At 38.1% G+C, this 26,559-nt stretch overlaps 11 protein-coding genes across 11 annotated transcripts; 6 read left to right on the forward strand and 5 right to left on the reverse strand. All coding sequences in view use genetic code 12, as the record gives it.

Moving 5' to 3' along the window:
- Positions 1-220: 220 nt before the first annotated feature.
- On the reverse strand, positions 221-1,243 carry MNN10 (alpha-1,6-mannosyltransferase; the record flags this gene model as incomplete). The annotated part of the gene is made up of 1 exon (XM_049325956.1): positions 221-1,243. One exon carries the CDS (start codon positions 1,241-1,243, stop codon positions 221-223), a length of 1,023 nt encoding a protein of 340 aa, XP_049178375.1.
- A 294-nt stretch (positions 1,244-1,537) lies between these two features.
- KGF56_004510 (ubiquitin-protein ligase peroxin 10) lies at positions 1,538-2,586 on the reverse strand (the record flags this gene model as incomplete). The annotated part of the gene is made up of 2 exons (XM_049325957.1): positions 1,538-2,472; positions 2,541-2,586. 2 exons carry the CDS (start codon positions 2,584-2,586, stop codon positions 1,538-1,540), a joined length of 981 nt encoding a protein of 326 aa, XP_049178376.1.
- A 671-nt stretch (positions 2,587-3,257) lies between these two features.
- Positions 3,258-3,542, reverse strand: KGF56_004511 (F1F0 ATP synthase subunit e; the record flags this gene model as incomplete). Its single annotated transcript, XM_049325958.1, has 1 exon — positions 3,258-3,542. One exon carries the CDS (start codon positions 3,540-3,542, stop codon positions 3,258-3,260), a length of 285 nt encoding a protein of 94 aa, XP_049178377.1.
- A 433-nt stretch (positions 3,543-3,975) lies between these two features.
- PTC7 (type 2C protein phosphatase) lies at positions 3,976-5,112 on the forward strand (the record flags this gene model as incomplete). The annotated part of the gene is made up of 1 exon (XM_049325959.1): positions 3,976-5,112. One exon carries the CDS (start codon positions 3,976-3,978, stop codon positions 5,110-5,112), a length of 1,137 nt encoding a protein of 378 aa, XP_049178378.1.
- Positions 5,113-5,372: 260 nt separating this feature from the next.
- PEP7 (Pep7p) lies at positions 5,373-6,965 on the forward strand (the record flags this gene model as incomplete). The annotated part of the gene is made up of 1 exon (XM_049325961.1): positions 5,373-6,965. The coding sequence occupies one exon, from the start codon at positions 5,373-5,375 to the stop codon at positions 6,963-6,965; it is 1,593 nt and encodes a 530-aa protein (XP_049178379.1).
- Positions 6,966-7,098: 133 nt separating this feature from the next.
- RCH1 (Rch1p) lies at positions 7,099-8,463 on the reverse strand (the record flags this gene model as incomplete). Its single annotated transcript, XM_049325962.1, has 1 exon — positions 7,099-8,463. The coding sequence occupies one exon, from the start codon at positions 8,461-8,463 to the stop codon at positions 7,099-7,101; it is 1,365 nt and encodes a 454-aa protein (XP_049178380.1).
- A 2,406-nt stretch (positions 8,464-10,869) lies between these two features.
- Positions 10,870-14,592, forward strand: HOF1 (formin-binding protein; the record flags this gene model as incomplete). Its single annotated transcript, XM_049325963.1, has 3 exons — positions 10,870-12,641; positions 12,916-13,911; positions 14,496-14,592. 3 exons carry the CDS (start codon positions 10,870-10,872, stop codon positions 14,590-14,592), a joined length of 2,865 nt encoding a protein of 954 aa, XP_049178381.1.
- Positions 14,593-14,719: 127 nt separating this feature from the next.
- MNR2 (putative Mg(2+) transporter) lies at positions 14,720-17,749 on the forward strand (the record flags this gene model as incomplete). Its single annotated transcript, XM_049325964.1, has 1 exon — positions 14,720-17,749. The coding sequence occupies one exon, from the start codon at positions 14,720-14,722 to the stop codon at positions 17,747-17,749; it is 3,030 nt and encodes a 1,009-aa protein (XP_049178382.1).
- Positions 17,750-18,616: 867 nt separating this feature from the next.
- On the forward strand, positions 18,617-19,057 carry KGF56_004517 (uncharacterized protein; the record flags this gene model as incomplete). The annotated part of the gene is made up of 1 exon (XM_049325965.1): positions 18,617-19,057. The coding sequence occupies one exon, from the start codon at positions 18,617-18,619 to the stop codon at positions 19,055-19,057; it is 441 nt and encodes a 146-aa protein (XP_049178383.1).
- Positions 19,058-19,276: 219 nt separating this feature from the next.
- Positions 19,277-22,147, reverse strand: KGF56_004518 (uncharacterized protein; the record flags this gene model as incomplete). Its single annotated transcript, XM_049325966.1, has 1 exon — positions 19,277-22,147. The coding sequence occupies one exon, from the start codon at positions 22,145-22,147 to the stop codon at positions 19,277-19,279; it is 2,871 nt and encodes a 956-aa protein (XP_049178384.1).
- Positions 22,148-24,824: 2,677 nt separating this feature from the next.
- MEP2 (ammonium permease) lies at positions 24,825-26,345 on the forward strand (the record flags this gene model as incomplete). The annotated part of the gene is made up of 1 exon (XM_049325967.1): positions 24,825-26,345. One exon carries the CDS (start codon positions 24,825-24,827, stop codon positions 26,343-26,345), a length of 1,521 nt encoding a protein of 506 aa, XP_049178385.1.
- Positions 26,346-26,559: the final 214 nt, after the last annotated feature.

Consider the following 26,559-nt stretch of genomic DNA (forward strand, 5'->3'; position numbering starts at 1 on the left):
GTGTTTTCAATTCACAAAGTTTTTTTTTCCTCACAAAACTTTTGGAGAAAAGAACACTACCTTTTGTTAGGATCAGTAGTAGAGGTAGGGGGATACTATTACATTTACATTTACAGCTTATGGTGCTACAAACTAGTATTACAGCTACTACAAGGTGCTGTTCTTGTTCTTGTTCTTGTTCTATTATTTTGCCACTAGGATAGTGGCTTCTTCCCGCCTATTACCAGAACTTGTACCATTTTTTATGTAGTTTTTTCGATAATGCTTTGTAATGCTCCATTTCTCCCCAACAATCTCTACCCCATTCGCAACCAGCCATATTGACAACGAAATCGTGATCTTGGAAGAAATATTGAGGATCGTCAGCTTGATCTGCACAAGCACCTTGTGGAAAAGCGTTTATAGTTCTCAATGGCAAAAAAGCAGTTCTTTCTCTGATCCAAGGTTGTGTCGAATACAATGTTTCTAAAGCATCTTGTTCTTTGTGTTCCCACTGCATATGCATTTGCTCATACATCGCTGGGTCCCACCATATGTCCAATAACATCTCTGACCATTGCGAGCGTCTCAACAAAAATGAACCTAAATTAAACCCACCGCAATCTTGGGTGATAACCATATCGATGGGCTGAGTATAATCAACATACGGTAGGTCTGTTGCCAATCCCAAGGGATTAAACCGCTCCAACGTTCTGTAGGTGGCATTATGCAAATTATTCAAGAAATGCTCTTCCAACGATATTTGTGGTTCCATAATGTAGGTATGCAAGTCTAACCACCAAAACCATTCGGCTTGTGGGAACTGTCTCATGCTTTGTTTGAGAATATCCACCTTCTCCCAACTTTCTCTCCATTCGTGAGAATACCTCTTCTGTATAGTCATATCCTTGATAGTCAACCCATACCCATGTTGTTTTGCATAGTTTTTCTTATTGGCTATAGATGATCTTTCCACGGACCATTCCTGAGGCGACTTCCACTTGAGAACACCGCCTCCTTCGTTTGCTGCTAGAATAATAACAACTTTCGGCGACAGAATCTTGATATGAGGTAAATAGGGTACATTGGTGAATAACGATAGACAAACAATGGTAATCAAAAACAAAACTATCTTCTTGTACTTAATAATCAAACGAAGCGTTGCATCTTGAAACGAGATCTTCTTATGTGGTTTAAATGTCTTTAACTGATCATCAGAGTTTTCCAAGTCCGTAGTATACGGCAATGAGTAACTACCACTCATCCCCTTGATCCTTTTCCAAGTTGTCAAAGCAAAATGATACTGATGTTTTGTCCTTTTTATATTTTCCCAATTTGATCTTTTTTTTTTTTTTTTTTAACGTGATTTGGAAGGAAGGAATGAGAGATGAGAGAGAGATGAGAGAGAGATGAGAGAGAGATAAGAGAGAGATGAGAAGTGAGGGGGAGGGGGTTTGATTGCATCCTTTTCGTTATTCGGTGTCGCTAGTCAGTGTGCTCCACTATCTCGCTCTGCTCGATAGTGGTAAAGATGAGGGCATGTATCCTTCTATGTATTTCATCTCAATGGAAGTAAATGTTGTTCTAAACATTGTTGTCTACACAAGGGACACTCGGGATTCTCTCTAACCCAATCGACTATACAGTCCCAGCAATACAAGTGTCCACAATTTGCTGCTGCAGGTGATACCATAGGAGATAAACATAGCATACAATTTCTCGAAGTATCTTGTAAATATGGCAATTGCGACTCATCTGCCAAGTTTATCAACAACTTTTCATCGAAATTATCACTCAATTGATTTAACTGGGCTATATTGAATATCTTTGTCTCCTTATTGGTTTCATCAATCTTGTCTACAATTTGTTTTTCATTATGTTTGCTGATTAAATTATTATTGTACTCCTTTAAATTCATCAAGATTTTGACAATGAACTGAACAATTATCAACCCGCCTAGAAGCGAATAGTTCCCCCTCTGCATCTTTTCTGGTTCTTTGTGGTGACCGTATGCATAACGTAATCCAAAGATTCTTTTCAGAATTGAGTAAAATTCACCTTTAAAGTAGAATATAGCAATGTGCAAGTTTGTTATAGTGTCCAAGACATCAAAGTAGTTGGATAAAAACTTAAATAGCCAGTGATCCTTATCCTTATCTTTATCCTTATCATTCTCTTTTCTCACCTTGATGTATTTGATCAATTTGTTGATAAAGTATGGAACAAGGGCATATGATAACAAGAATCCAACTCTCGGTAGAATCTTGGGCAACTTTCTTCCTGACTTTGTCACATACACCAAATCAACATACTCTTCGCCCAAAGTTCTTGCACCAATAACAGTAGTCAATGCCACGTATAAAGCTTTAGCCAAAACAGTAATTTCTTGAGAAAACTCATTTATAAACCGCTGACCTTTAAAGATTTGGAAAAAATCTTGTAAATGAGTCCTATAAGATGACTCAAAGTAAGCATCCTTCTGATGCGCCCTAACTATCAAATAAACTCCGTTAGTAAAAGGAGAAAAAAGATATTGCCAATTCAAATTGAAATTTACTCACCTATTGTAGCGGCATCTGCAAATGGTAACTGTCGATTTTTACTCATGAGCGCGGAAAAATGATAGAAAAATGGGAAGGAGAAGGACGTTAACGGGTAATATAAAGATCCACAAGTATTGAGTTTCAACAAGTCTTGAGCCTATAAACGACACATCAATAAAACTGTTTCCTCAAAGATGCAAATCAAAAAGTCCTGTTAACCGAAAAAGTTGTACATTTTTCAATTCCTTTTTTTTTTTTTTTTTTTTTTTTTTTTCCCCCCCTAAAAAAAACCGAGAAAAACAAACTTCGGCAAGATAAGTAAGCTGTCGCTTATGTAATTTATTATTAAACTGTAGCTTATGTAATTGATTGTGAGTATTTATAGGAGAGGTGAGTTTCAGCTTATGTAATTGATTGTGAGTATTTGTAGGAGAGGTGAGTTTTAGCTTATATAATTGATTGTGAGTATTTATAAGATAGGTGAGCTTTAGCTTATCTAATTTATTATTAATATTTAAGCTAAATATTACAAATGAGAGAGAGCTTAAGAATAGAGAGTTCAAGACATCACCATAGTATGAATAGTTTAACGCGATAGATTCAGTACTTTAAGGCGATAAATTCAGTACTTGATCACCACTGTATCAGCAATTCCTCTATCTTAATTATACAAGCAAAGGTAAGCTATAAAAAGCTCCTCTCTACACCAAATGAATGGCATTTTTTTTATAATTTTTAGTCCAACTTAGCAAGCAATGACTCCAAAGCAGCTCCTATATCCAAATTTGGATCTTCCCAATTAATTGATCCACTTGACACATTACTCTTTTCCTTTGGAGGCGTGTTTATCTTCTGATACACAGCTTTAGCTTCAGCAATCAACTTCTCTTCCCGCTTCCATTCTTTTGCAGCTTGTTGTTTCGTATTAGCAGTCTCTAAAGAGTATCTATGGTATGCACCATAAAACAAACCGGCACCTAATGCCGAATATCTCAACACATTCAACGTAGAGGAGGACATTCTCAAATTCTCAAATCGCCTAAATTACCTTACCTTTTCTTTTCTTTTATGGGGTTTGCATTTAAAAGAGAAAAAAGTTTTTCATGTTTTTTTTTGACTCCTCTCAAATCTCCTGCTGATTGGTTCACCCTCACTCGACTTTGACGCATTTGGTAGCATATCTATATTAAGTTACACGTGACTGACATCCATCTCATCTCATCTTTCATTTCTAAGGCGCTTTTCTTTCTTCCTATATATATATATTTGCGTCTTCCCCCTTTACCGGCGATAGTATATAGTTATCTCTCAATTTTTTTAATATATATATATATAATATAGAAGTTATTGAGGTTATTGAGGTTATTGAGCTTTTCCAGCTGTTTACACGGGTTTGGGTTTGATGATAAGTATCAAAACGGTCAAGTTTTGCTGTATTATAGTTCTTATATCCATGTTATTATCTTTACTAATTAAGAGGCTGTCTGTACCTATAAATTGGAATGTTTTCAAAGTATCTATATATCTGACGTCGCGAAATCTTTCTGGATCGTCGTCTTCTTGGGGGAGCTATAGCAGCAATGGCAGTAAGAGTAGTGGTGGTGGTGGTGGTGGCAGCAGTACTGCGGCTAATACCTTGTCTGGTACTTCCGTGCCCCCAGCATCGTCAACTTCAGCTTCGTTGAATTATGACACAGCATTGACTTCATTTACAAATTACTCCGTGGCAGTTGCTTACCAACCAAAAGACCGCAAAAAGGCAAGCACAAATCTTTTCAAAAAAAAACCGCTAAACAACAGTGCCGCTGTGAACTCCCCCATCGGTGAAGATAATTTGTTTGTGTCCAAGGAATTGCGCGATGGATCAATTGCCGTTGGTGTAGCCGATGGGGTGGGAGGATGGTCAGAAGCTGGTTACGATTCTTCAGCAATTTCTAGAGAGCTTTGTGCTAGCATTAAGAAAGCTTTTGAGAAACAACAAAGCAGTGCTCGTGCAAGCAGTCCCAAGGAGTTACTTGATTTTGCATTCAAAGAGGTTCTCAAGTCCGATAAAGTGGAAATCGGCGGAACAACGGCTTGTTTGGGAGTGTTCACACCAGATTCCAAAATATTGAGAGTTGCCAATCTAGGCGACTCCTGGTGTGGCTTGTTTAGAGATAACAAGTTGATTGAGAATACCAAATTCCAAACTCACAATTTCAACACACCGTTTCAGTTGGCCAAAATCCCCGAAACAATTGTAAGACAAGCAGCAATGGAAGGCAGACGATATATAATAGATACCCCTCAAATGGCCGATGAATATATATGGAACTGCCAAAAAGACGATATAGTAATATTTGCCACCGATGGTGTTACCGATAATATAGTACCTCAAGATATTGAGATTTTTTTGAATGATCACTTGAAAGATAACAAGAACGTGCAACTAGACGCTGTGGCAAACACTTTGGTCGATGAAGTAGTCAAGGTTAGCAAAGATCCTAATTACCCAAGTGCATTTGCTCAAGAGTTATCAAAAATTACTGGTCAAAGATACCTTGGAGGTAAAGAAGATGATGTTTCTCTAGTATTGATAAGGGTTTTATAGACAGAAATATTATTAGATGAAAAAAAAATACAAGAGAGATGAAAGCAACACTTATTATCGTTGGCCCACACACCGCATTCTGGCGGTGTTTAAAGGGGCCGCGGCAGTAGTAGCTAAGTTTAGCTAACTAACCCAAGCACAGTCTCTCAATATCGCAAAGACTTTATGGTATGGTTTATCAATTAAATAGAGACGACTATTTATTTATTGAATCTTTTTTTTTTTCAGGTTAATGAACAGTATATATATCTTACAAACATATGGTTGAATTTAAACAAGGTGCTGAACAACGACAAGGGCGTTTGAATGAGGACGCGAATGGACTGATATCACCGCAGTTGCAACATACATCGCCGCAGCTGCTGCCGCCATTGCTTTTGAGAAGTACACCTACAAAGAAGATTAATAAGATAACGTTTTCGGAACATGGATTCAGTATAGGTGATACTAGAAGAATTCGAGAAGAGAGTCCTTCAAATAGAATTACAACCCAGCATTGGAAACTGCAACAGCAGCAGCAGTTTCTTAAATGTAAGCTTTGTGACAAACAGTTGAATGTCAAGAATGGAATAGTCAATTGTCGAAAATGTGGAGATTTATATTGTAATGAGCATACCCATTTTCAAGTCAAACTACGTAATCCTGTGAAAGGCGAAGTTTACCCACAATTCGACTCATCTAATCAAGGAGTTTGGTCAAGGTGTTGCCAAACTTGTTTCACGGAAAGACGGCACACGGAGGTGAATTTTGTAGACATCACGAATCAGTTGGTTACCAAGAGAAGAGAACAAAATGATCAAAAACAATTGCACAGAACGAAAATCCAACGCAATTTCATCAAATTAACAAACCTCATGGTAGAAAAGAGTCAAAATAAACAAGGATCTCTTTTCTCGAGATTTTATACATTTGTTGATGTTGATGATGATGAAAAGAATATTATTGGAGTCAATAATTGGATCCCCGATTCTGATGCAACAAACTGTACAATATGCTTTACCAAGTTCAATATTTTGATTAGAAAGCACCATTGTCGGCTTTGTGGGGAAGTGGTTTGTGACGATTCGTATGGGGTAAGGAAGAAATGTTCAATGTTTATTCCACTTGTATTTGTCATCAAAAAATTGCCAAACTTAAATTATTCAAAGCTAGTTCGTACACATTGGGATAATATCGACGAAAAACTACGATTTCGATGTTGCATTAATTGTTACAATTCTATATTGTATACATGGAAGAGAGATCATCATGGAAATGGAGTCCATGAAGCAGAAGATGTGATTTTAGCTAGCTATGAAAGTATGCTTTTGCAGAAACAGCTTATTGAGACGATGATGAGTCTTTACGAAACAGGCAACAATACTCCCGAGAACAATGCGAAAATCGGACATAAACTAACAACATACTTGAAGCATTTTGAAAATTCAATTTTGCAATTCAAAAGCAATTTTTTTTACAAAAATAAAGATCACGAAAAGATATTTGTACGACATCAGTACCAGTCACTGGAGAGAATACTTTTAAATATATACCAAAGTGTTGTCACTTTTCTCCAAGAAAACTTGATCAAGTTTAAAGCCATAAATGAAAAAAACCAACCCAATGTAGAAGAAGTTACGCTCAAAGTGGAATCACCTGCTGTTCCGACGACGAGCTTGACAAAGAAACAAATAAGAGAGTTACGAGAGCAATTGATGGTATTAAATGAACAGAAGTTTCTCGTGGAAAATCAGATTCTTGAATTTACCAAAAATAGGAAATTTGATGAACTAAATACATTGGTGAGCAACAAAAATGAAATCTTGGAGACGATCAAGAAGTTAGAGGAAGAGTTGGGTGAATATGGATTTTAATTAGTCTATGTCTATTCAAAAGATTTAAAATACCAAAAAAAAAAAAAAAAGGAAAACAAACATAAGAAGAGATGGTGGTGGTGGTGATAATGATGGTGGTGGTGGTGATAATGGTGGGGGTGATATGTTGTATTCAGGTTCTTGCAGGACTTGAAACACTTGAGTTGACCTCTCTATCTAGAGCATTATCATCGCTAATGTATTTTGGATCTTCTTCCCTATCGATTTCAGTTTCGTGCTGAGATATTTCCCCATTTTCTTCTTTAGTATTTTTTAAATCTAATTGGTTCTCATTGTCGCTTGCATTTTCTTTATTGTCATCGTATTCTATCCACTTTTTCATAAAATTCACCAAGAAGTTTGCTGTCATAACTTGTTCTGCTTGGTATAACACCAACGGCACTAATAAAATACCTAATTTGGGATTATGTGCACCATATTGAGACGATATCAAAGACACACCTAATGCCGCGGTTTTTGCCGGTCCACAAAGCATCACTGCCACGGTATCCTTTTTGTCATAGTAAAATGGTTTGAAAAACCAATACAGCCAACGATAAACCCAGCTAGAATTTTCATTTGGTAACTCTGAAAACAAGCGTTTAACAAAAAACGGCCTTGAGTAAACATATGCAAAAGCTGTGAAGAAGAGATAGATACCAATGTTGAAGAAAACAAGGAAAATAATCGATTCGTGACTGACACTTGTGAATGCATGTTGAGCAAAAGCTGTTGAAAATGACTGGAACATGATCAAAAGCAACATAAATGACCCCACTTTACCTAGTCTAAATGTAGAGACAGTCCATTTAACTTGCTTTGGAAACATATATTGAACAACTTGACCGACGAATATGGGAACAAAAACACTCAAACCCAACTGTTTCATTGTTTCTCCGTACAAATCTTGAATCGAATTATCTCCAGTGGGCTGATGACTTGGATTACCAAACTCCCAGTTGCCAGTCATAAACATTTGTAGCAATGCTGGGGTGACAAAGGCCCCTAGTATATTACCCACTGTGACTTCACACAAGGTCAACACATCGTTTCCACCAGCTTTTTTTGTCATCACGACATTGGAGCTCACGGTGGTGGGACAAGAATGTGTAACAATCATCCCTACAAGAAGCCATTCGTCGATTTCCTTATTGTGACTTGCTCGTATACCTGTTGCAATACCATAGATTATAGCACTTGTGATTAAAAAGGACATGGACAAAACCGTGAAATGGGCTCGCCAGTTGAGTAGATTCACCACTAATGATTTAGTAGACATCGACAACCCACTAATCAAAAAGATAACCGCTACTGCTCCGTATCCAATAGAATACTCTGCTCTAATCATCCCTCCCTGTTTGGCAAACTGCGGATACTCATAAGCTAGTGCAACAAACACCCCTAATAGGCAAAAGAACCATTGTGAAAGAAGAAAGTCTAGTATCTTCTTTAGCCAAATGTATACTACATTGCTCTTGATCTGTTCTAATCGCGACATTTCAAGTGTATGTGATAATGATGCTGCTGCTGCTGCTGATGCTAGATACTATACCATGAGATACTTTGGCTTAGAAACCCCCGATATGAAACAGGAAAGAGGAAAGATGCAAGAGATTTATCTAGTTTTTTATATTCAACCTTGAAGTATTTCGTATTCTGATATTGCGCAGAAGTGAAAAAAGAAAACTACCAGGCTCGGATAAGAAACCGTTGGTAGACAATCAAAAGCCTCTAAAACAATGAAGGAGGGATGTACTATAATGGGACATATAAAAGTTAAAAGCCTATATTGAAAAAGCATTCTTGTAACATTACAGCTTCAACTATTCCACTTCACCCTTGAGTTAACAATGCAGAAGCATTGACTTGTTAATATTTTTATGAAAACTGGGGGGGGGGGAGGAAGGAACCAAATCGGCCCGAATAAAAGAAGAGGGAAAAAATCTCATCGGGAATTCAAAATTGTTTTTTTTTTTTTTTTTTTTTCGCAGTCAAATTTTGCAACTTTTTGTCCTCGGATAATAAAGCATCCGATGATGGTTGTGAACTACAAGGAAAATACAGAGATGCAATCGAACCGAACATGTGTGTAATGAGTGTATTGGTTATGTATAATAGGTTTGGATTCAAGATTTAACAAGACCTTTGTATGAAAAAAAGGGAGGCGTCTGCTACAATAATATTGCATAGGAATGCATATAAACCATCCGCATAAATGGATCCCGATGTGGCACCGTAATGTAGAGCAAACAGAATAGCTTTTGAGGCTATTGATCAATGTGTAAGCACCTTGATTCTATTACACATTGGTGCTATTACACATTGGTGCTATTACACATTGGTGCTATTACACATTGGTGCTATTACACATTGGTGCTATTACACATTGGTGCTATTACACATTGGTGCTATTACACATTGGTGTATGCATTATGGAATAAGTTTTGATAGATTATCTTTTTTTGTGAAAGTTGTCGTATATCCTGTTAATTGGGTGTGTATAGTGTTGAACGTTGAGGGGATATGTAGTGTTGAACGTTGAGGGGATATGTAGTGGGGCATGTGTAGTACTGGTTATCGAGGGGCATGTGTAGTGTTGGTTATCGAGGGGCATTTGTAGTACTTATCGAGGGGTGTAGTACTTATCGAGGGGTGTAGTACTTATCAAGGGGCATGTGTAGTACTTATCAAGGGGCATGTGTAGTGGTCATTGAAGGGCGTGTATATATCAAACAATAGATATAACTAGTTATTACTAATTACACATCCTTTCTCTTCAATTTAATGACGTATTAGAGTAATTCTATTGTTAATTTAGCAGATTTGTTATCGATCTAGAAGAAAGCCGTACCATCTTTTCCCGTTAACCAATTTATTACACAGAATACATTGCCTAAAAAAAATTATTGACACCTCTCAATTATCCGTGCATAATTTCCCGATTCGATTTTAGAAAGTTTATGGAACCATTGATAATAACAATAAGGATAATAAGGAACCAAGCCAGTGGCACCAATAATTCGTATTCTTCACCAATAATTCGTATTCTTCACCAATAATACGTATTCTTCACCAGAAATACGTATTCTTCATCAATAATACGTATTCTTCACCAACAATACGTATCTCCTTCATCAACAATACGTATCTCCTTCACTAGAAATACGTATTCTTCACCAGAAATACGTATTCTTCATCAATAATACGTATTCTTCACCAACAATACGTATCTCCTTCATCAACAATACGTATCTCCTTCACTAGAAATATGTATCTCCTTCACTAGAAATATGTATCTCCTTCACTAGAAATACATCTCTTCTTCACCCGCTTTTCTCGACACTATCTCACTCTACTCTATAGTGTCAGTCTCATCAGGTTGATTCGGACGATTGGTAGCGCCGCAGCCGTTGTGATGTGTCGCAAAATGTTTTTTAATTTTTTTTTGGTTGTCCAAAAATTAATTTACGACATTGATACTCTATTTGGCAAAAGGTAAACACTATGCAAGGAACTAGTAGAAACCCTCCAATCTTTTTCTAAGGATACAAAGGTTTGCAAAGGTTTTGCAAAAGGTCGATAGGTATTGAAGGAAGGACTGTATAAACTGCTGGGTCTTGAAGGGACAATGAGGGTAGAGAGCTATGTAGAGTTTGTCAACAATTTTTGGGGTGTTTCACCCGAGGAAAGTTTTTCAACAATATGTACAAGGATACGAGATTCATCAACAAGTTTAGATCAAGTGATCCAATTTTATCAGGAAAAAGTCAGTATCGAAAAAGAGTATATAAGAAAATTGAAGAAGCTACAGTTGAAATATCCCCTCGGGAGCCACGAAACCGGGACAATGAAGAAATCTTTGGACAAATTAACCAATGAAAACCGAAGCATGATTCAACACAATATGAAATTTGTCAAATCTATACTGGACTTGAATATAGAAAAACTACAACAGTTTAGTCATTTATATCAAAAAAAGGTTGAAAAGCTAAAGCATCATATGAACAAAGTTATAACACGAAGAGCGAGCGCATTAAAGGAAATGACATTGTACAAGAACAAATACCGAGAAGAGTGCAATTTGCTAAAGTCTTTGAAATTAGCCCTACAAACCACTTGGGGGAAAGAATTGGAGAAAAACCAGCAAAAGTTTAATAGGCTTTCGAGCACAATAAACCAGACCAGGAATAACTACCAACAATCAATAAATGTATACAAGGATATAAATGAGATATACAAACGCGATTGGACTATATCTATTAATGATTTTTACAAGTTGGAGATTGAAAGGATCCAAATCTTGAAAATAAACTGTTTCACTTACTGTAATAATATTGCAACATTATGTGTTGATTTGGATCAGGCTATTGACTTGGCAAGATCGAGTTTTGCAGCTATACAACCACAACAGGATGTACAAGAGTTTAGTAATAATTATGGAACAGGGGACAAAATTTACAATGACCCCGAATTTGTTGATTATATGACAGGCTGTGAAGAGCCTGTCATAGGCTATACAATTCTGGGCTTACAGAACCCTGAGCACAATGAGATTTTAACAAAAACATATTCGAATTACTCACGTAATGTTAATAAACCTCAACACAATGTACAAGTGACGCCAATAACTGAGGATTTGCAGAGAGAAAAGCAAACTCCACACAAATTACAGTTTTCTCCAGTAAAGGCATTAAAACCTCAATACTCACCCTTCAAAGAGTTACCAACAATTGATAAAAACCAATACGTGATAAGGCCTATAAAGGATAATGATTTTTTTGGTGGAACTGCTCCTGCTCCTGCTCCTTCTTCTCCTCCATACAACAACAACAACAACAATAATAATAACAAGAGTCTCGAGCCAACTCTCTCCTCGCCTACTAAAAATTTATCACCAACACGCAAAGCTCCAGTTGATCTATTATCGCACAAGACGCATTCAACAATCGCAAGCTCGGGTGCCGACAACGATGTTTTTTCCAAAGACGAACGATTATCGAATAGCCAGGGGTCTGCTTCGAATTATAGTTCGGAACGAAACTGGGCATCTCCAAGAAGAAGAGAAAAACAGTTGCAACAAATGCAAGAGCAAATATCGAGAAGAGCGACTAATGACTTTGATAAAGATCGAAATGCCAAATTATACCACGTTGAAATGGAGAAACCACAAGCAAAGGTGCCGATTATCAATGATTTTTCGATTGATTTTATAGCAAAAGCTTTAGAAGATTTGAACTCAGGGGGTAACGGTGATGTGAATCAGTTTAGAAGGTCATTAAGAAGCAGGAGAAGTAGCAATGGCGAATCAACAAACACCACCAACACTACGCACAAAAGACGACCCAAATCGGATTACATTGATGATCACGACGAAGTTGCTCAACGATATGACTCTATTAGCTTTACAAGACCGAAATCAATGGTAGACTTGGGAAGTATAAGTCATGACAACTACAAGACACAACAACATCAACAACATCAACAACATCAACAACACCCTTACTCACAATACGTCAATGCGTATTACCAAACACCAAACAATTCCCCTCTCAAATCCACACAAGAACAGAAATTGACACCATTGAACAAAAGACCATATGTAAGCACTGCCACGGCAAGGTATACATTTAGGCCGCAACAAGAAGGAGAATTATATTTTAGAAAAGGATGGCAGATGTATATAATACATAAACAAGAGGACAATTGGTTCGTTTGTGAACTAGGACCAAATTGCGATGACTGTAACGGAATGATCGGATTGGTTCCTGGTAACTATATAGTCGAGCACTAGCAGCAGCGTTATTCAAAGTCATCTTATTACAAAGCAATATTAACGAAAAGATCCTCTCTTCTCTATATGGAAAGTGAAAAATTGGTACAGGTTATTACTATCTATTTTTTTTTTCCTTCTCTCTCCTAAAAGATTTCTTAAACGTTTACATGTTGGAAGATTTGGAAAATTGGAACAAGAGATGAGTTATATAGATAAACAACCACAAGAAGAAGCATGTGCTTCTATTGAGAACTTACCACCGCTTATTATTGGTGGTGCTGTCTTTAATTATCAATACTCCTCCGATCCCTACTCGTTACCGGTAGAATCGATACTTACAAAAGCATTCAAATTAGGGTTTAATGCGGTTGATTCGTCTCCCTATTATGGTCCTTCGGAGGAGATTTTAGGCAATGCGTTGAAGAAGATTGGGTTTTCTCGGGATTCATATTATATATGTACCAAAGTTGGACGCATCAAATTGGACGAGTTTGATTATTCACGAGCTAGTGTTAGGAGATCGGTATTAAGATCTTTGCAAAGATTCAATACTAGCTATCTAGATTTGGTTTACATGCACGATGTTGAGTTTGAGCTGGAGAACAATATTATCGAGGCTTTACAAGAGTTGCAAAGCTTGAAGAAAGAAGGTGTTATTCGCAATTATGGCATTTCTGGATATCCCTTGCAGTTTCTTCTTGATATTGCGATAAAATGGAAGCAAAGACAAGGCGAGCCTTTAGATGCCGTGTTGTCCTATTGCAATGGATGTATACAAAATACGTTGTTGTTTCAATATTACGACAGATTCAGAAATGAAGCTGGCGTGAAGAATATATTGAATGGATCTATTCTTTCAATGTCGCTATTACGATCGACGAAGCCGCATGATTTCCATCCTGCTAGAAAGGAGTTGAAGCAGCGCGTCTTTGAGTTAGCCACCGAGTTGAAACAAGAAGAAGAGATTGAGTTGGCGGAATTGGCTACTAGGTATGCAATGTGGGAATGGTTGGTGAAGTTCAAGTCGAGTATAGTACTTGGGGTATCGAATGTGTATGAATTGGATGTTGCTTTAAAGGAATATGAGAGTGTTAAGGAACAGGGATTAAGTGAGCGAGATTTGGCGGCAATTGACAAATTTCAGACTGGATTGGGAGAACATTTGAATGAGACGTGGCCAAGTGGTAAACACTAGATAACTGCGGACACTATCGAGTGGAGCAAACGCGTGTGTAGAAATAGACCAGAGACTGTAGAAATAGACCAGAGACTGTAGAAATAGACCAGAGACTGTAGAAATAGACCAGAGACTGTAGAAATAGACCAGAGACTGTAGAAATAGACCAGAGACTGTAGAAATAGACCAGAGACTGTAGAAATAGACCAGAGACTGTAGAGCCCAACAGCAGACTAGAGACTATAGAATGTATAGACTAGAGACTGTACGCAAAGATACAAATCAGAGACTGAATAATTAAAGATATAGACTAGACACTGTAGAACTAAAGATATAGAGAGTGTAGGACTGTACGTAAAGACAAAAGAGCCACTCATTCCCTCGGCAGAGGCTGGCGTCTCTGCCTAGAGAGCCATTCATTCCCTCACCAGAGGCTGGCGTCTCTGCCTAGAGAGCCATTCATTCCCTCACCAGAGGCTGGCGTCTCTGCCTAGAGAGCCATTCATTCCCTCACCAGAGGCTGGCGTCTCTGCCTAGAGAGCCATTCATTCCCTCACCAGAGGCTGGCGTCTCTGCCTAGAGAGCCATTCATTCCCTCACCAGAGGCTGGCGCCTCTGGTAATGGCGCCTCTGGTAATGGCGCCTCTAATAAGAAAAGTTGGAAATTGAAATTTTGATATAATTGAAATCACTTCAACTTTTATATGGGTACTTCTTTTTTCCCTTTCAACTTATAATAGACTGCTATATATAGATGCATTATACAATTGACTCAGGTAGTTCATTGTTAGTATATTGTCAAGGATGGAGAACTCTGAACAATTTGCAAAAGAAGATGGTACATCCATGATGAGTACAAGACCAAAGCGTGAGAGGTATCCACGCGGGGGCAAGAATCAGAGCAATAATCAAAGTACTACTTCTCTAGAAAAGCTTATTAATTCGGGAACTTATATTGACCATAGGGGTCAAAAAGATTTTGATTCTTCGCCTACGAGATCTAGAAGGAGGGTTGCAAATGAGAATGTGTTTAAGAGACTGGAAAGGGGAGATCCTAGCGGCGAGAGCAACACCAATGATGCTAATAACAAGAAGAATAGCAAGAGCAAGAGCAAAAACAATAGCAATGGTGCGTATAGCAAAAGTATGAACAAGGACAAGGACAAGGACAAGGACAAGGATAACGTCATCGATAAAGACGAAAACATTAGGAATCACTATTATGCTCCTCGGCCTTCAAACCTACCTCTCACGAATCGCAATTTGCGACATTTGCTAAGATGCTCAGTATCTTCTCAGGGCAGAAATAATGATGAGCTGCTGCACACAATGTTTCCTGATACCGTGGCACTAGATATGGACAAGTTTGCTAACGAGCAAAGCAAACTCGCAAAATCTCACTCATGGAACGACCCGTTTGAAGATGAAAATGGTGATATTCACCACGTTCAATCTGATAAAGATCTTGAAAATGGGGATTTTTTGGATAACTACTCAGTAAACTCACTTGAGTTTGGCGAGTCGAATCCCTCCTCTGACCATTCCAGTGATTCAACATCTCTCGATGATGTATGTTACTTTGACTATAACAGAGAAGACGAGAGAAGAGAAGAATGGCCAAATTTGCACATTCTCGAGGAGTTTGTGAAAGAAGAGTTTGAAGAAGCAGAAAAGGAGAGGGAACAGGAAATAGGGAAACCACCTATTGGTTACTCGGTGAATTTTGGTCAAGATGTGGTTCATGAACAAGAAGGAGACAAAACTGGGTCGCCACGGAGCCCCAAAATGCCGCATGCATCTTCATTACAGCTGCACAATATTGATGGCGTGGGTCCAAAAAACGAAGAAGAAGAAGATGTCACTAATGAAAATATACCATTGATGGACAATTACAAAACAAATGAATTGGAATCTTTGAATTCCTTGAATGAAGATGCTTTAAGGGTACGACCAACTCCTACACAACCATGGGAGAAATCGAAAGATCAAATCCCTACTATTCTAAGAAGAAATACCTCACAGCCTAATCAAAAGAAATATAGTCAAAAAGATGGCGGAGAAGTTTGTCGGTATACCTACTTTAGAGAAGATTTACCAAAGACAATTTATGCACCAACTCTTGGTGGATTATTGAATGATGATCCAAAATTGAGTATATTTGATAAATTAGTGGAGTTATTTAGACCGAATAGTAGTGGTAACAAAGCATCGGGACCGGGATCTACAGCTAGTCAGCAAAAAAAACAAGGGTCTATGTCATCATCTAATTTGCAACATTTAAGACCACCCAGAATTGGTAATGAATCTCCATTACCCTTATCCACAGCTGGCGGGGAATTGAATACTGACCCCTTTTGGTTGGACGTACTTGATCCAACCGAAGAAGAGATGAAGGTTATATCCCGGACATTTGGAATCCATCCGTTGACGACGGAGGATATCTTTTTGGGCGAGGCAAGAGAAAAAGTTGAACTTTTCAAATCTTATTATTTTATTTGCTTCACGTCTTTTGACATTGTTTACGAACGGAGGAAACAAAAAGCAAAAGAGCAAGAAAAGAAATTTAACAAGTTGCAGGAGATGTACGATAGTAGGTCAGAACAAGGGAGCTTTTACGCTCAAAATGTTGGCATTTTCCAAAAATTGCCAAGGTTTTTGGGGAACTTGTTTCGCAAGAGGAAGAGAGCTCCATCTAATTTTGAAAAACCAGAAACGTCATCAACAGTGAAATCACGAACCAAGAAAGTGAGAGAAGGAGAACTACTGCCATTGAATATGTATATCATTGTTTTCAAAAATGCAGTAATCAGTTTCCATTTTTCTCCCACGCCTCATCCAATAAATGTCAGGAGGAGAGCTAGAATGTTGAAAGATTATTTGACTGTTTCATCCGATTGGATTTGTTATGCATTAATTGACGATATCACTGATTCTTTTGCCCCGATGATTGAAGCCATAGAGACCGAGGTCAACTTGATTGAAGATACCATACTACGTATGCATTCAGGAGAGCATGATGATCTGGATGATTCTGATTCTGATTCTGATGACAATGCTAGTAACTATTATCATCAGCAAACGAAACGACATGGTCGACATAGTCGTCATCATCGTCATCATCGTTCTTCTCATAATCATCAACGCCACAACGACGGTCATGTAGCAGCAGGAGCCACGCATGACCCGCGTGATAATGTGTTTGTTTGGCGCAAAAGATCGAAATCAACAGTTGAGGCTAATCAAAATGGGTTTTTCCGAATGGCAAACACAAAGTCCAAATCAAAGGCAAGTTCTTCAAGCACTTCGACAACCTCAGATACTGGATCGTCTCGAATTCTTGGATGGAAGCGTAAAGGAGATTTGTTGAGACGAATTGGGGAATGTAGAAAACGAGTCATGTCGGTATTGCGACTTCTCAGTTCCAAAGCAGATGTCATTAAAGGGTTCAGTAAAAGGTTCAATGATATCGAGAACAGCAGCTCGCAACTGGAAATAGCCATGTATTTGGGAGATATCCAGGATCATATAGTGACAATGAGTCAAGCATTGAACCATTATGAGAAGTTATTAGCTCGTTTCCATTCGAATTATTTGGCTCAGATCAATATTGATATGACCAAAGTTAACAATGACACCAACGACGTATTAGGGAAGATTACAATATTGGGTACAATTGTTTTGCCAATTAATGTAGTGACGGGATTATGGGGGATGAATTGTTTGGTGCCTGGCCAAGACTATGACGGGTTGGCCTGGTTTTGGTGTATTGTTGGAGCTATGGCTTTGTTTAGTTTTTTTGCCTTTCATTACGCAAGAAGAGTTACTGGACTATAAGGTCGAGGGAGAGAGGGAGAGAGGGAGAGCGAGAGAGAAAGAGCGAGAGAGAGAGAGCGAGAGAGAGAGGGGGGGGAGAGAGAGCGAGAGAGAGCGAGAGAGATAAAAACAAGAGACTTTAAAAAGTTTCTTGATAAGTAGGCGTCACATATGGACCAAATTGAGGTTAAACACAAATACATCATTTTTTGGAACAAGAAAGCAAGGGAAAAGGGTGAGGAAAGGGGTTATTTTTTATTAATCGAAGTATATATATATATAAGTAAAAAAATATTACGATCCCTCTTCTATTGCCATTTTTGTAAAACCACGTGATACAATCACGTGACTGGTTTTGTACTGCTTTTCAAATACGGTTTTTAAAAACTCGTACTAATTTTTACTTGATTTGGCACCTGCAATTTATTGGAATTGAACAACACATTAGGTGAGTTTACAAGCACTGATAAAACTATTCAGCGATCAGATTATCATTATTTGATCTATTTCTTTATTATCAAGAAATCAATTCCTATTTTTTCTCCGTAAATACCTCCCCTTCTTTCGAGAGATTTAAGTTTAGGACTATATTCATTATTTCGCCATTCTAGTTTTGTTTTACGATATTGGCACATTTTCTCCATAATACACAGCAAGCAGTAATAAAGCAAGCAGTAATAAAGCAAGCAGTAATAAAGCAAGCAAAGAAATACAACCATGTCGCTCCAAATGTCCCTTGTGTTTTGCACAATGTTACTTCAAATGGCAACGTTACTAATCCTTGTTTTGCCCCTCCCCTTCATCATCCGTTCTAACTTGATAAATCTACTCGACAAGATCCAGCACTCGCAAAATTTCAAAATCTTTCTTATTTTCCTGTTGGTTTTAATGTCGCTTCAATTTTGGGATTGTTATAACCGATTAAAGAAATTTCAACATATCGACTCGAGTTATGGCGGTGACATTGGTCGTGGGTTTGTCAACTACGATAGACTAGCTAGTAAATTTTATAGTCAGAGGAACTTGTATTTAAGTGGTGCTATATTGTATCTACAGATGTGTATTGGCACTGTGGTTACAATTGTTAAGAGATTAGTCATCAAAGAGAAAGAGTTGAGGGATTCAGAATTGGTTGAAAAAAAGGCTGAATTTGAAGGGGTCGAAATGCAAAAAAAGAGAAAAGATCAAGAAAGGCAAGAAACAATCAAATTAAAACATTTGATTGAGTTGAAGCAGACGGATATTGATACTTTGAGGAAACAGTTGAACGGCATGCAATCTGCCTATGACCAATTGAATGCAATTGAGTCCATCAAAAAAGATGATTGAGGTTAAAAGAAAGAAAAAGGGGGGCTTTACATACTTTATCATTTTGGCTATGTTAACTTAATATTTCAATATTTCAATTTTTCAAATTTTTGATCTCTTACTCAATTTTTTTTTTTTTTTTTCATTTTTTTTTTTTTGGTTTTGAATCTTTTCTATTATAGTACATACAGAATGGGGGAAATAAAAATGGAAATGTACAAAGCTAAGCTAGTAGTAAAGCTATGAATGACTGCTGTAATGTCCACTTATCAAATTTCTAAACGTAGGGATTTCTGCTCCATTACTTGAATTGTAAATGGAGCAATATTTGATTGCAGATTTCGCAGGATTGTGTATAGCAAACTTAATTTGAATACCTTGTTCATGCTCTGAGCCTTGGCCGTTTGTCATGAATCTAACTATTAATTTTTCTTCTCCATGAGGTTTAAGAGTCAATGGACTATGATACTTCCAGGTAATCCTATTTTTGTCCTTGTTGAAAACACCTTGGGGTCTTGAAGAAGCTGACGTGGCTTGGATGTCTTGGTTTAACGATGCAGAAACTACAAAATTATCCAAAACTAAATCTTCTTCATCAACATTGGACCTTATACTTAGCAATAAACTAGATTGGTGTGGCTCGTACTTCCAAATTTGGTGGATTGATAAAGGCACTTGATTAGTTTTTTGCAAGTACTTTAAACCCCCCAAGGTCTTGGAAGTTATTGATACTGGATCAATCTTATAGTTATGGTTCCCGAGCTCTTCCATAAACGTTTTGTTCACGATCAATTTGTCAAAATCATAAGGCACGTTAACCACAATGGGTGAGCTTTGGTCATAAGTACCATTGTAATTGAAAGCTACTTCTCCTACAACTTGGGAACTCACCAATTGCCCATCCTTGAAAGTTGCATTTACAATCTCTGCAATTGAAGAGTTCAACCCTCTTGTTGCTTCGTTCAAGTTGAAGTGTTTGAATTCGTTCTTGATTAATGAACCGGTGTCTTGACTAGTCAATGATCTTGTTGATGGATCAAGAAATGAGCTTCTAGAAGTAGAACTGAATGGCGGCATGAAAGAATCTCTTACTGAACTACTAGTTGAAGCTGCAGGTAAACCATGGAATAAATGAGAATCTCTCGATGATAAAGTATCATGATGATTGACTTTTCTAGATGGTGGAGGAGCCGGCTTAGCTGCATGCGACGAAAACAAGTTACTCAGTCCTTGGTTTGAGCCGTTTTCAGAAACATATTGTAAAGTTCTATGCACCTTTCTCTTATCGTGCGAAAGGTCCGGTTCCGGTAACTGTTCAGGTACATGACTTAAACCACCCTGATCACTACTTCTATGTATTGGTGAAATTGGGGTTTGTTCGTCCCCTGATTCAAATGAGTATTTTGCATCACTATCATTTCTAGCTCTTTGAAACTCATTTTGATTGGAAGGAAAAGATGATGATGTTGTTGTTGTTGCTGCTGTTGCTGTTGCCGGGACGGACAGAAACTGCAGCTGGCTCTGTTGTGACTGTTGCTGCTGTTTCTGATGCAGATCTGGAGGCGTGGGGTACTGCTGGCCACGATTCTTTTCATTATCACTACCCAACTCATGTCTTTGCAATAAGGAGTGTCTACGACCAGCAATAACAGAGTCGGAATTGTCATCATCATTATTATCATCGTCTTCGTCCTCCTCATCGTCGTCGTCACCGTTATCATATTTAATAAAGTTTGGCGATTCAACTAATTCTGGTAATGGCTGGGGAGGCAAGAACTTATCTTGAGATGGCGTATTGGGCAGTTCCCTGCCATAACCACCTTGTCCTAGTTGTGAAGAGTTAAACAACGATTGGTGTTGCTGTGGGAAAAATTGTGCAGAATGTCTTTGTTGTGACTCTTGCTGCTGAGGTTGCAAGGGTTTGGCTTGCAACGGTTGTTGTTGTTGTTGTTGTTGTTGTTGTTGTTGAGACGATGAAGTTAGAGGCTGAGTTTGAGGATCCAATGTTTGTTGAAAAGGTGATTCCTGCTCCTTTTGTTGTCTTTGAGAAAATACTGCAGACGAGTCTGGAGGATTTGTTTGACTTGAACCAGCAGCAGCTATATTGTTTTCATGAGCAAAATCTCTTGGTTCCAATGTAGATCTTCTGGTTGTATTTCTCGACACCACTGAGGCAGATTGCGTTCTGTAAGCTGAAGTTTCAGTTGTAATAGATGCGTCTTCGGGAATTGTGCTTTCCATACCACTAGATTCGCGGTTCTTCTTTTTCTTTCTACCAAATATCGAACCAACTCTGGATTTTAATTTTGAAGGCTTTTTAGATGGCGAGGATCCATTTTGTGCCTCGTGCTTTTCAGTCTTTGCAAAAGAACCCAATTTCTTTTTTAGCTTTGGATGGTGAGAATCAGCATTTGCATCTTCTTTCGAGGAAGATGACGCCGCGGCTGTTTTCGATTGAAATTGAGTCGACTTCAAATACTCCAATTGATTTTGCATTTCAGTGTCCAATTTGAAACTACCCAAAAGATAGTTTGTTGAGTTTTCGTTATTTTTCAACTCTTTATTCAACTTGCCATTATACATTTGGAAGAAATTTAATATGACATTGAACATCAATTGGATTTCGATTTTTTTGAAATCTTCCAAGTTTTGGAAGGACTGGGGAGCTTTATAGTTCCATTGATACTCGCCATCTTTAGTTAGATGCGAACTTATTTCTTCCAACTCTTGGCCATTAACAATCAATTCCGAGATTCTGACATCTTTCTCGATCAAATTGGTTAGAGGATGGATAATTTCTTGTTTGATATTTTTCTGAATGGTTTCATTATTGCTTAAATCTAGTTCAAGTGATTTCACCAAACAATTCCAGTTGCGAGGAAAGTTGTTAAAACCAACTTTGCTACGTTGAGCAATCCTGTTAGCATCCTCAACCAATTGTTTCAAGTTGTTATTATGGTTGGCCAAAAGGGAATCATACCGATCGAACCAGGATATCAAGTCCTTATTAATACCGGTTGAACCCGCAATTACATTTGGTATTATTGCAGATGCTTGTTCGGGGGTTTTGGAAGTTAAAATTGTTGTTGCGAAATTGTAGGACTCTTCCATGATTGAGGAGCAGCTATAACTTGCTGATGTAATTGAAAGGGGTTTTTGCGTTGGGGGCAACAGTAAAGCGTGCTGGATCTGATTCTCTATTCTATTTGAAGCTTAAACTCAATTTCTCAAAACTCAAAACTCAAAAACTCAAACTTGTTTAAAAAAAAAAAAAGCTCTCGCGCTGGTTTGGCTAGAAGATATTTTCACTTTGAAATATTCCTGCCCTGGAAAATTGAATGGATCGTGTATAAAGAGTCCAAGTCGGTTGAAAAAATTTAGGGACTTATCTGGCGGTTGAAAAAATTTAGGGACTTATTTGGCGCGAGGGATTGGCACGAAGTTTCGCACTAGTTACCAAATTGTCAAAAATTATCACTAGTGTACGACTTGGTAGAATTAACCTTACCTTAGCTCATGCAAGTACCTACAAAGTTAACAGTGAGAATGTAAGGAGATTCACAGTAGAAAAAAAAAAAGTTGTCTAAGCGTTAGTTGGACTAGTGTGTGAGAGGGTATGGGTGAGACGGCAAGGGTGGAGACCACACGACTTTGGATTTAGACACTATTTAAATTACCGAAACCTCCGGTGACACGACACTAAGACAACAACACTATCGAGCAGAGCGAGATAGTGTTGTAAAAAGCTACTGAGTGTTGCTCCACTATCGAGCAGAGCGAGATAGTGTCGTAAAAAGCTACTGAGTGTTGCTCCACTATCGAGCAGAGCGAGATAGTGTCGTAAAAAGCTACTGAGTGTTGCTCCACTATCGAGCAGAGCGAGATAGTGTCGTAAAAAGCTACGAAGTGTTGCTCCACTATCGAGCAGAGAGAGATAGTGTTGTAAAAAGCTACTGAGTGTTGCTCGATAGTGTTGTAAAAAGCTACTGAGTGTTGCTCGATAGTGTTGTAAAAAGCTACTGAGTGTTGCTCGATGTTGTTATAACGAGCTACTGAGTGTTGCTACACTATCTCGCCCTGCTCGATAGTGTCGCCCTGCTCGATATTGCTATAACAAGCTACTGAGTGTTGCTCCACTATCTCGCTCTACTTGATAGTGTCGATAGCGTGCAACACGTGCACAGAGAAGCTATTTATAATGCTTTGCTTAAATTTAGAGACATTCTCATTTGAAAAATACGCACGGGTTTGATTGGCTAATTTATAAGGATAAATATGAAAATGAAATATAATTTTCTTATTTTAATAGGTCCCCTCATTAATAATTCCGGGATGTTGCACATAAAGTTGCTTTAAGACTGACACTATCGAGCAGAGCAAGATAGTGGAGCAGCACTGACTAACCCTATCGAGCAGAGCAAGATAGTGGAGCAGCACTGACTAACCCTATTGAGTAGAGCGAGATAGTGGAGCAGCACTGACTAACCCTATTGAGTAGAGCGAGATAGTGGAACAGCACTGGCTAATCCTATTTAGTAGAGCGAGATTGCTACACATTAATTTGGCTTCAAAATAATAGAAAAACAAAAAGTTTGTTTGTTTATTCAAAAGAAAAGATGCTGATTTAGATGCTGCAAAACTCCGCCATTTGATACCGCCGTGTATTATCAACACTATCTCGCTCTGCTCGATAGTGTTTCTCTACTCGCTCTGCTCGATAGTGTTTCTCTACTCGCTCGTTACAACACTATCTCGCTCTGCTCGATAGTGTTTCTCGATACTGTTTCTCGATAGTGTTTTTCGATAGTGTTTCTCGATAGTGTTTTTCGATAGTGTGCTTTTTCTCATTGGTCAAGACAGGGGATGTCTATCTCACACTTGGTAGCACAATAATAACCAATTTTTTTCTTAGCCTCCCCGAAAGATAAGCGATCCTTATTTCATCCTTATCTTGTTAATTACATAACCTCCCTCCCTTTGCAATAAGGCACAAAATAATTTTACAGGTATATACATTTGAGCCGGGGTGCTGGCCGGGTCCCCCTCATTACTACGTATTTGGTGTAAGGATGCAACCAATTCCCGTAAAAATGTAACCAAAATCCCGTTGTGTTCATGGGCTTGTAGGACTAGACCTGCTACTCATCACCATCACCAGGTCCTTCAAATCTATTGGCTGATAGCAGATATCAACAAGATTATCAAGATGTTATAGTTTTGACAAGAAAAAATTCTTGCAATGATTTACTTTTTTTTGTTTGTTTTGCTTCTTTTGGGTGATGATAGTGCTGGTACGGATGGTGGAAGAGCGGAGATGGTGTTGGTGTTGGTGTCAATCATGGGTTCTTAATTATTATTTTGTTCACCTTTTTCATTTTTGTTGGTAGTTTTTTGGTTATTGATAAGAGTTGAAAGTTTAACCATGTGTACATGTTATTGATACAAGGCAAAAAAATAAAATAAAATAAAAATTCTTATGGCGACGATATGGATAATCTGTTACGCATGTGAGATAAAGAAAACAAAGGTCGATAGATGAGGAAAAGGGAGAGGGGAGGGAGAAAATGCACCACTTGATCTATAAAAGGCGCTGGAAATCCCTTGAACCCACGCAAACTTGGTCTCCATATAAAGTTTATTGAAATAGCATACCTGATTTTCACCTAAAGGCTTTGATATACACCTAAAGCGTTTGATTTCCACCTAAAGTCTAAAATCCACCTAAAGGCTTTAATTTCCACCTAAAGGCTTTAATTTCCACCTCAAGTTTTATCCTTGCATATATACAATGTCTGACTCAAATTCTGGGTATACGGAAACAGGTACTGGAGGAGATGTCTTCCAGGTTGATTTGAGTAAACAGTTTGAAGGCGCAGATATGGCATGGATAGGCACAGCTTCAGTATTGGTCTGGCTAATGATCCCCGGTGTTGGTTTATTATACTCGGGTCTTTCGAGAAAGAAACATGCATTATCATTGATTTGGGCATCTTTGATGGCTGCTTGTGTTTCTGCTTTTCAATGGTTTTTTTGGGGCTATTCATTAGTATTTGCTCATAATGGCTCGAAATTCCTTGGTACCTTACAAAATTTCTGCTTGAAGCAAGTTTTAGGTGCTCCTTCCGTGGTTAAAACTTTACCCGATATTTTATTTTGCTTGTATCAAGGTATGTTTGCCGCAGTAACGGGGATTTTGATGGTTGGTGCAGGATGCGAACGGGCAAGATTAGGTCCCATGATGGTTTTCTTGTTTATTTGGTTGACCGTGGTTTATGCGCCAATTGCATACTGGACATGGGGTGGTAATGGTTGGTTAATTAGTTTAGGTGCTTTGGATTTTGCTGGTGGCGGACCTGTTCACGAAAACTCTGGTTTTGCTGCATTGGCTTATTCATTGTGGTTGGGTAAAAGACATGACCCCTTGACTAGTGGGAAAGTGCCCAAGTATAAACCTCATTCTGTCTCATCAATTGTTCTAGGTACCGCTTTTCTTTGGTTTGGTTGGTTTGGCTTTAATGGTGGTTCAACCGGGAATGCTAATATTAGATCATGGTATGCATGTGTTAACACGAATCTTGCTGCTGCTTGTGGTGGGTTAACGTGGATGTTTGTCGATTACTTTAGAACCGGTGGGAAATGGTCAACTGTTGGTTTATGCAGTGGTGCCATTGCCGGGTTGATTGGTATTACTCCAGCGGCAGGGTATGTGCCTGTTTACACTGCTATTGTATTTGGCGTTGTTCCTGGTATTGTTTGTAATTTTGCTGTTGATTTGAAAGAATATTTGCAAATTGATGATGGTATGGATGTTTGGGCATTGCATGGTATTGGTGGATTTACTGGTAACATATTGACTGGATTGTTTGCTGCTGATTATGTTGCTATGATTGATGGTACAGAAATCAAAGGCGGATGGATGAATCATCATTGGAAACAATTGGGCTATCAATTAGCAGCTTCGTGTTCTGTTGCATGTTGGTCCTTTATTGTAACTTCAATCATTTTGTTAGTGATGGATAGAATACCATTTTTGAGAATCAGATTACATGAAGATGAAGAAATGTTGGGAACGGATTTGGCACAGATTGGTGAGTTCACTTATTACAATGAAAATGAAGAAAACAATCCATATGTATTGGAACCAATAAGATCAACAAATGTAATGAGGGAAAAATTGAAAGATTCCGTTTCCAATAATCAACAAAATAACTCAAACCCAAACTCAACGGCGCCGGAAGAACTTAATGGTATTGAAGAGGATCAAGAAGTAAGTGATAGTCCTAATAGTATGGACTCGTCAAAGAAGTGAAAAAGAAGTGAAAAAACAAAAAAAAGAAAAGAATAGATTAATATGCTTTAATTCAGAAATATCTATGTAATAGTAACTAATACTCAATTTTTAATACATATAACATATTCATGTACGTAATTATAAATATGTATGTATATTCAAATGATGACACGAGGTGGTCACTATCGAGCAGAGCGAGATAGTGTTGTAACAAACTACTTAGTGTTAGAGA

The sequence above is a fragment of the Candida oxycetoniae genome (genome assembly GCF_023343755.2).
Source record: "Candida oxycetoniae strain CBS 10844 chromosome Unknown scaffold12, whole genome shotgun sequence".
Lineage (NCBI taxonomy): Eukaryota > Fungi > Ascomycota > Pichiomycetes > Serinales > Debaryomycetaceae > Lodderomyces > Lodderomyces oxycetoniae.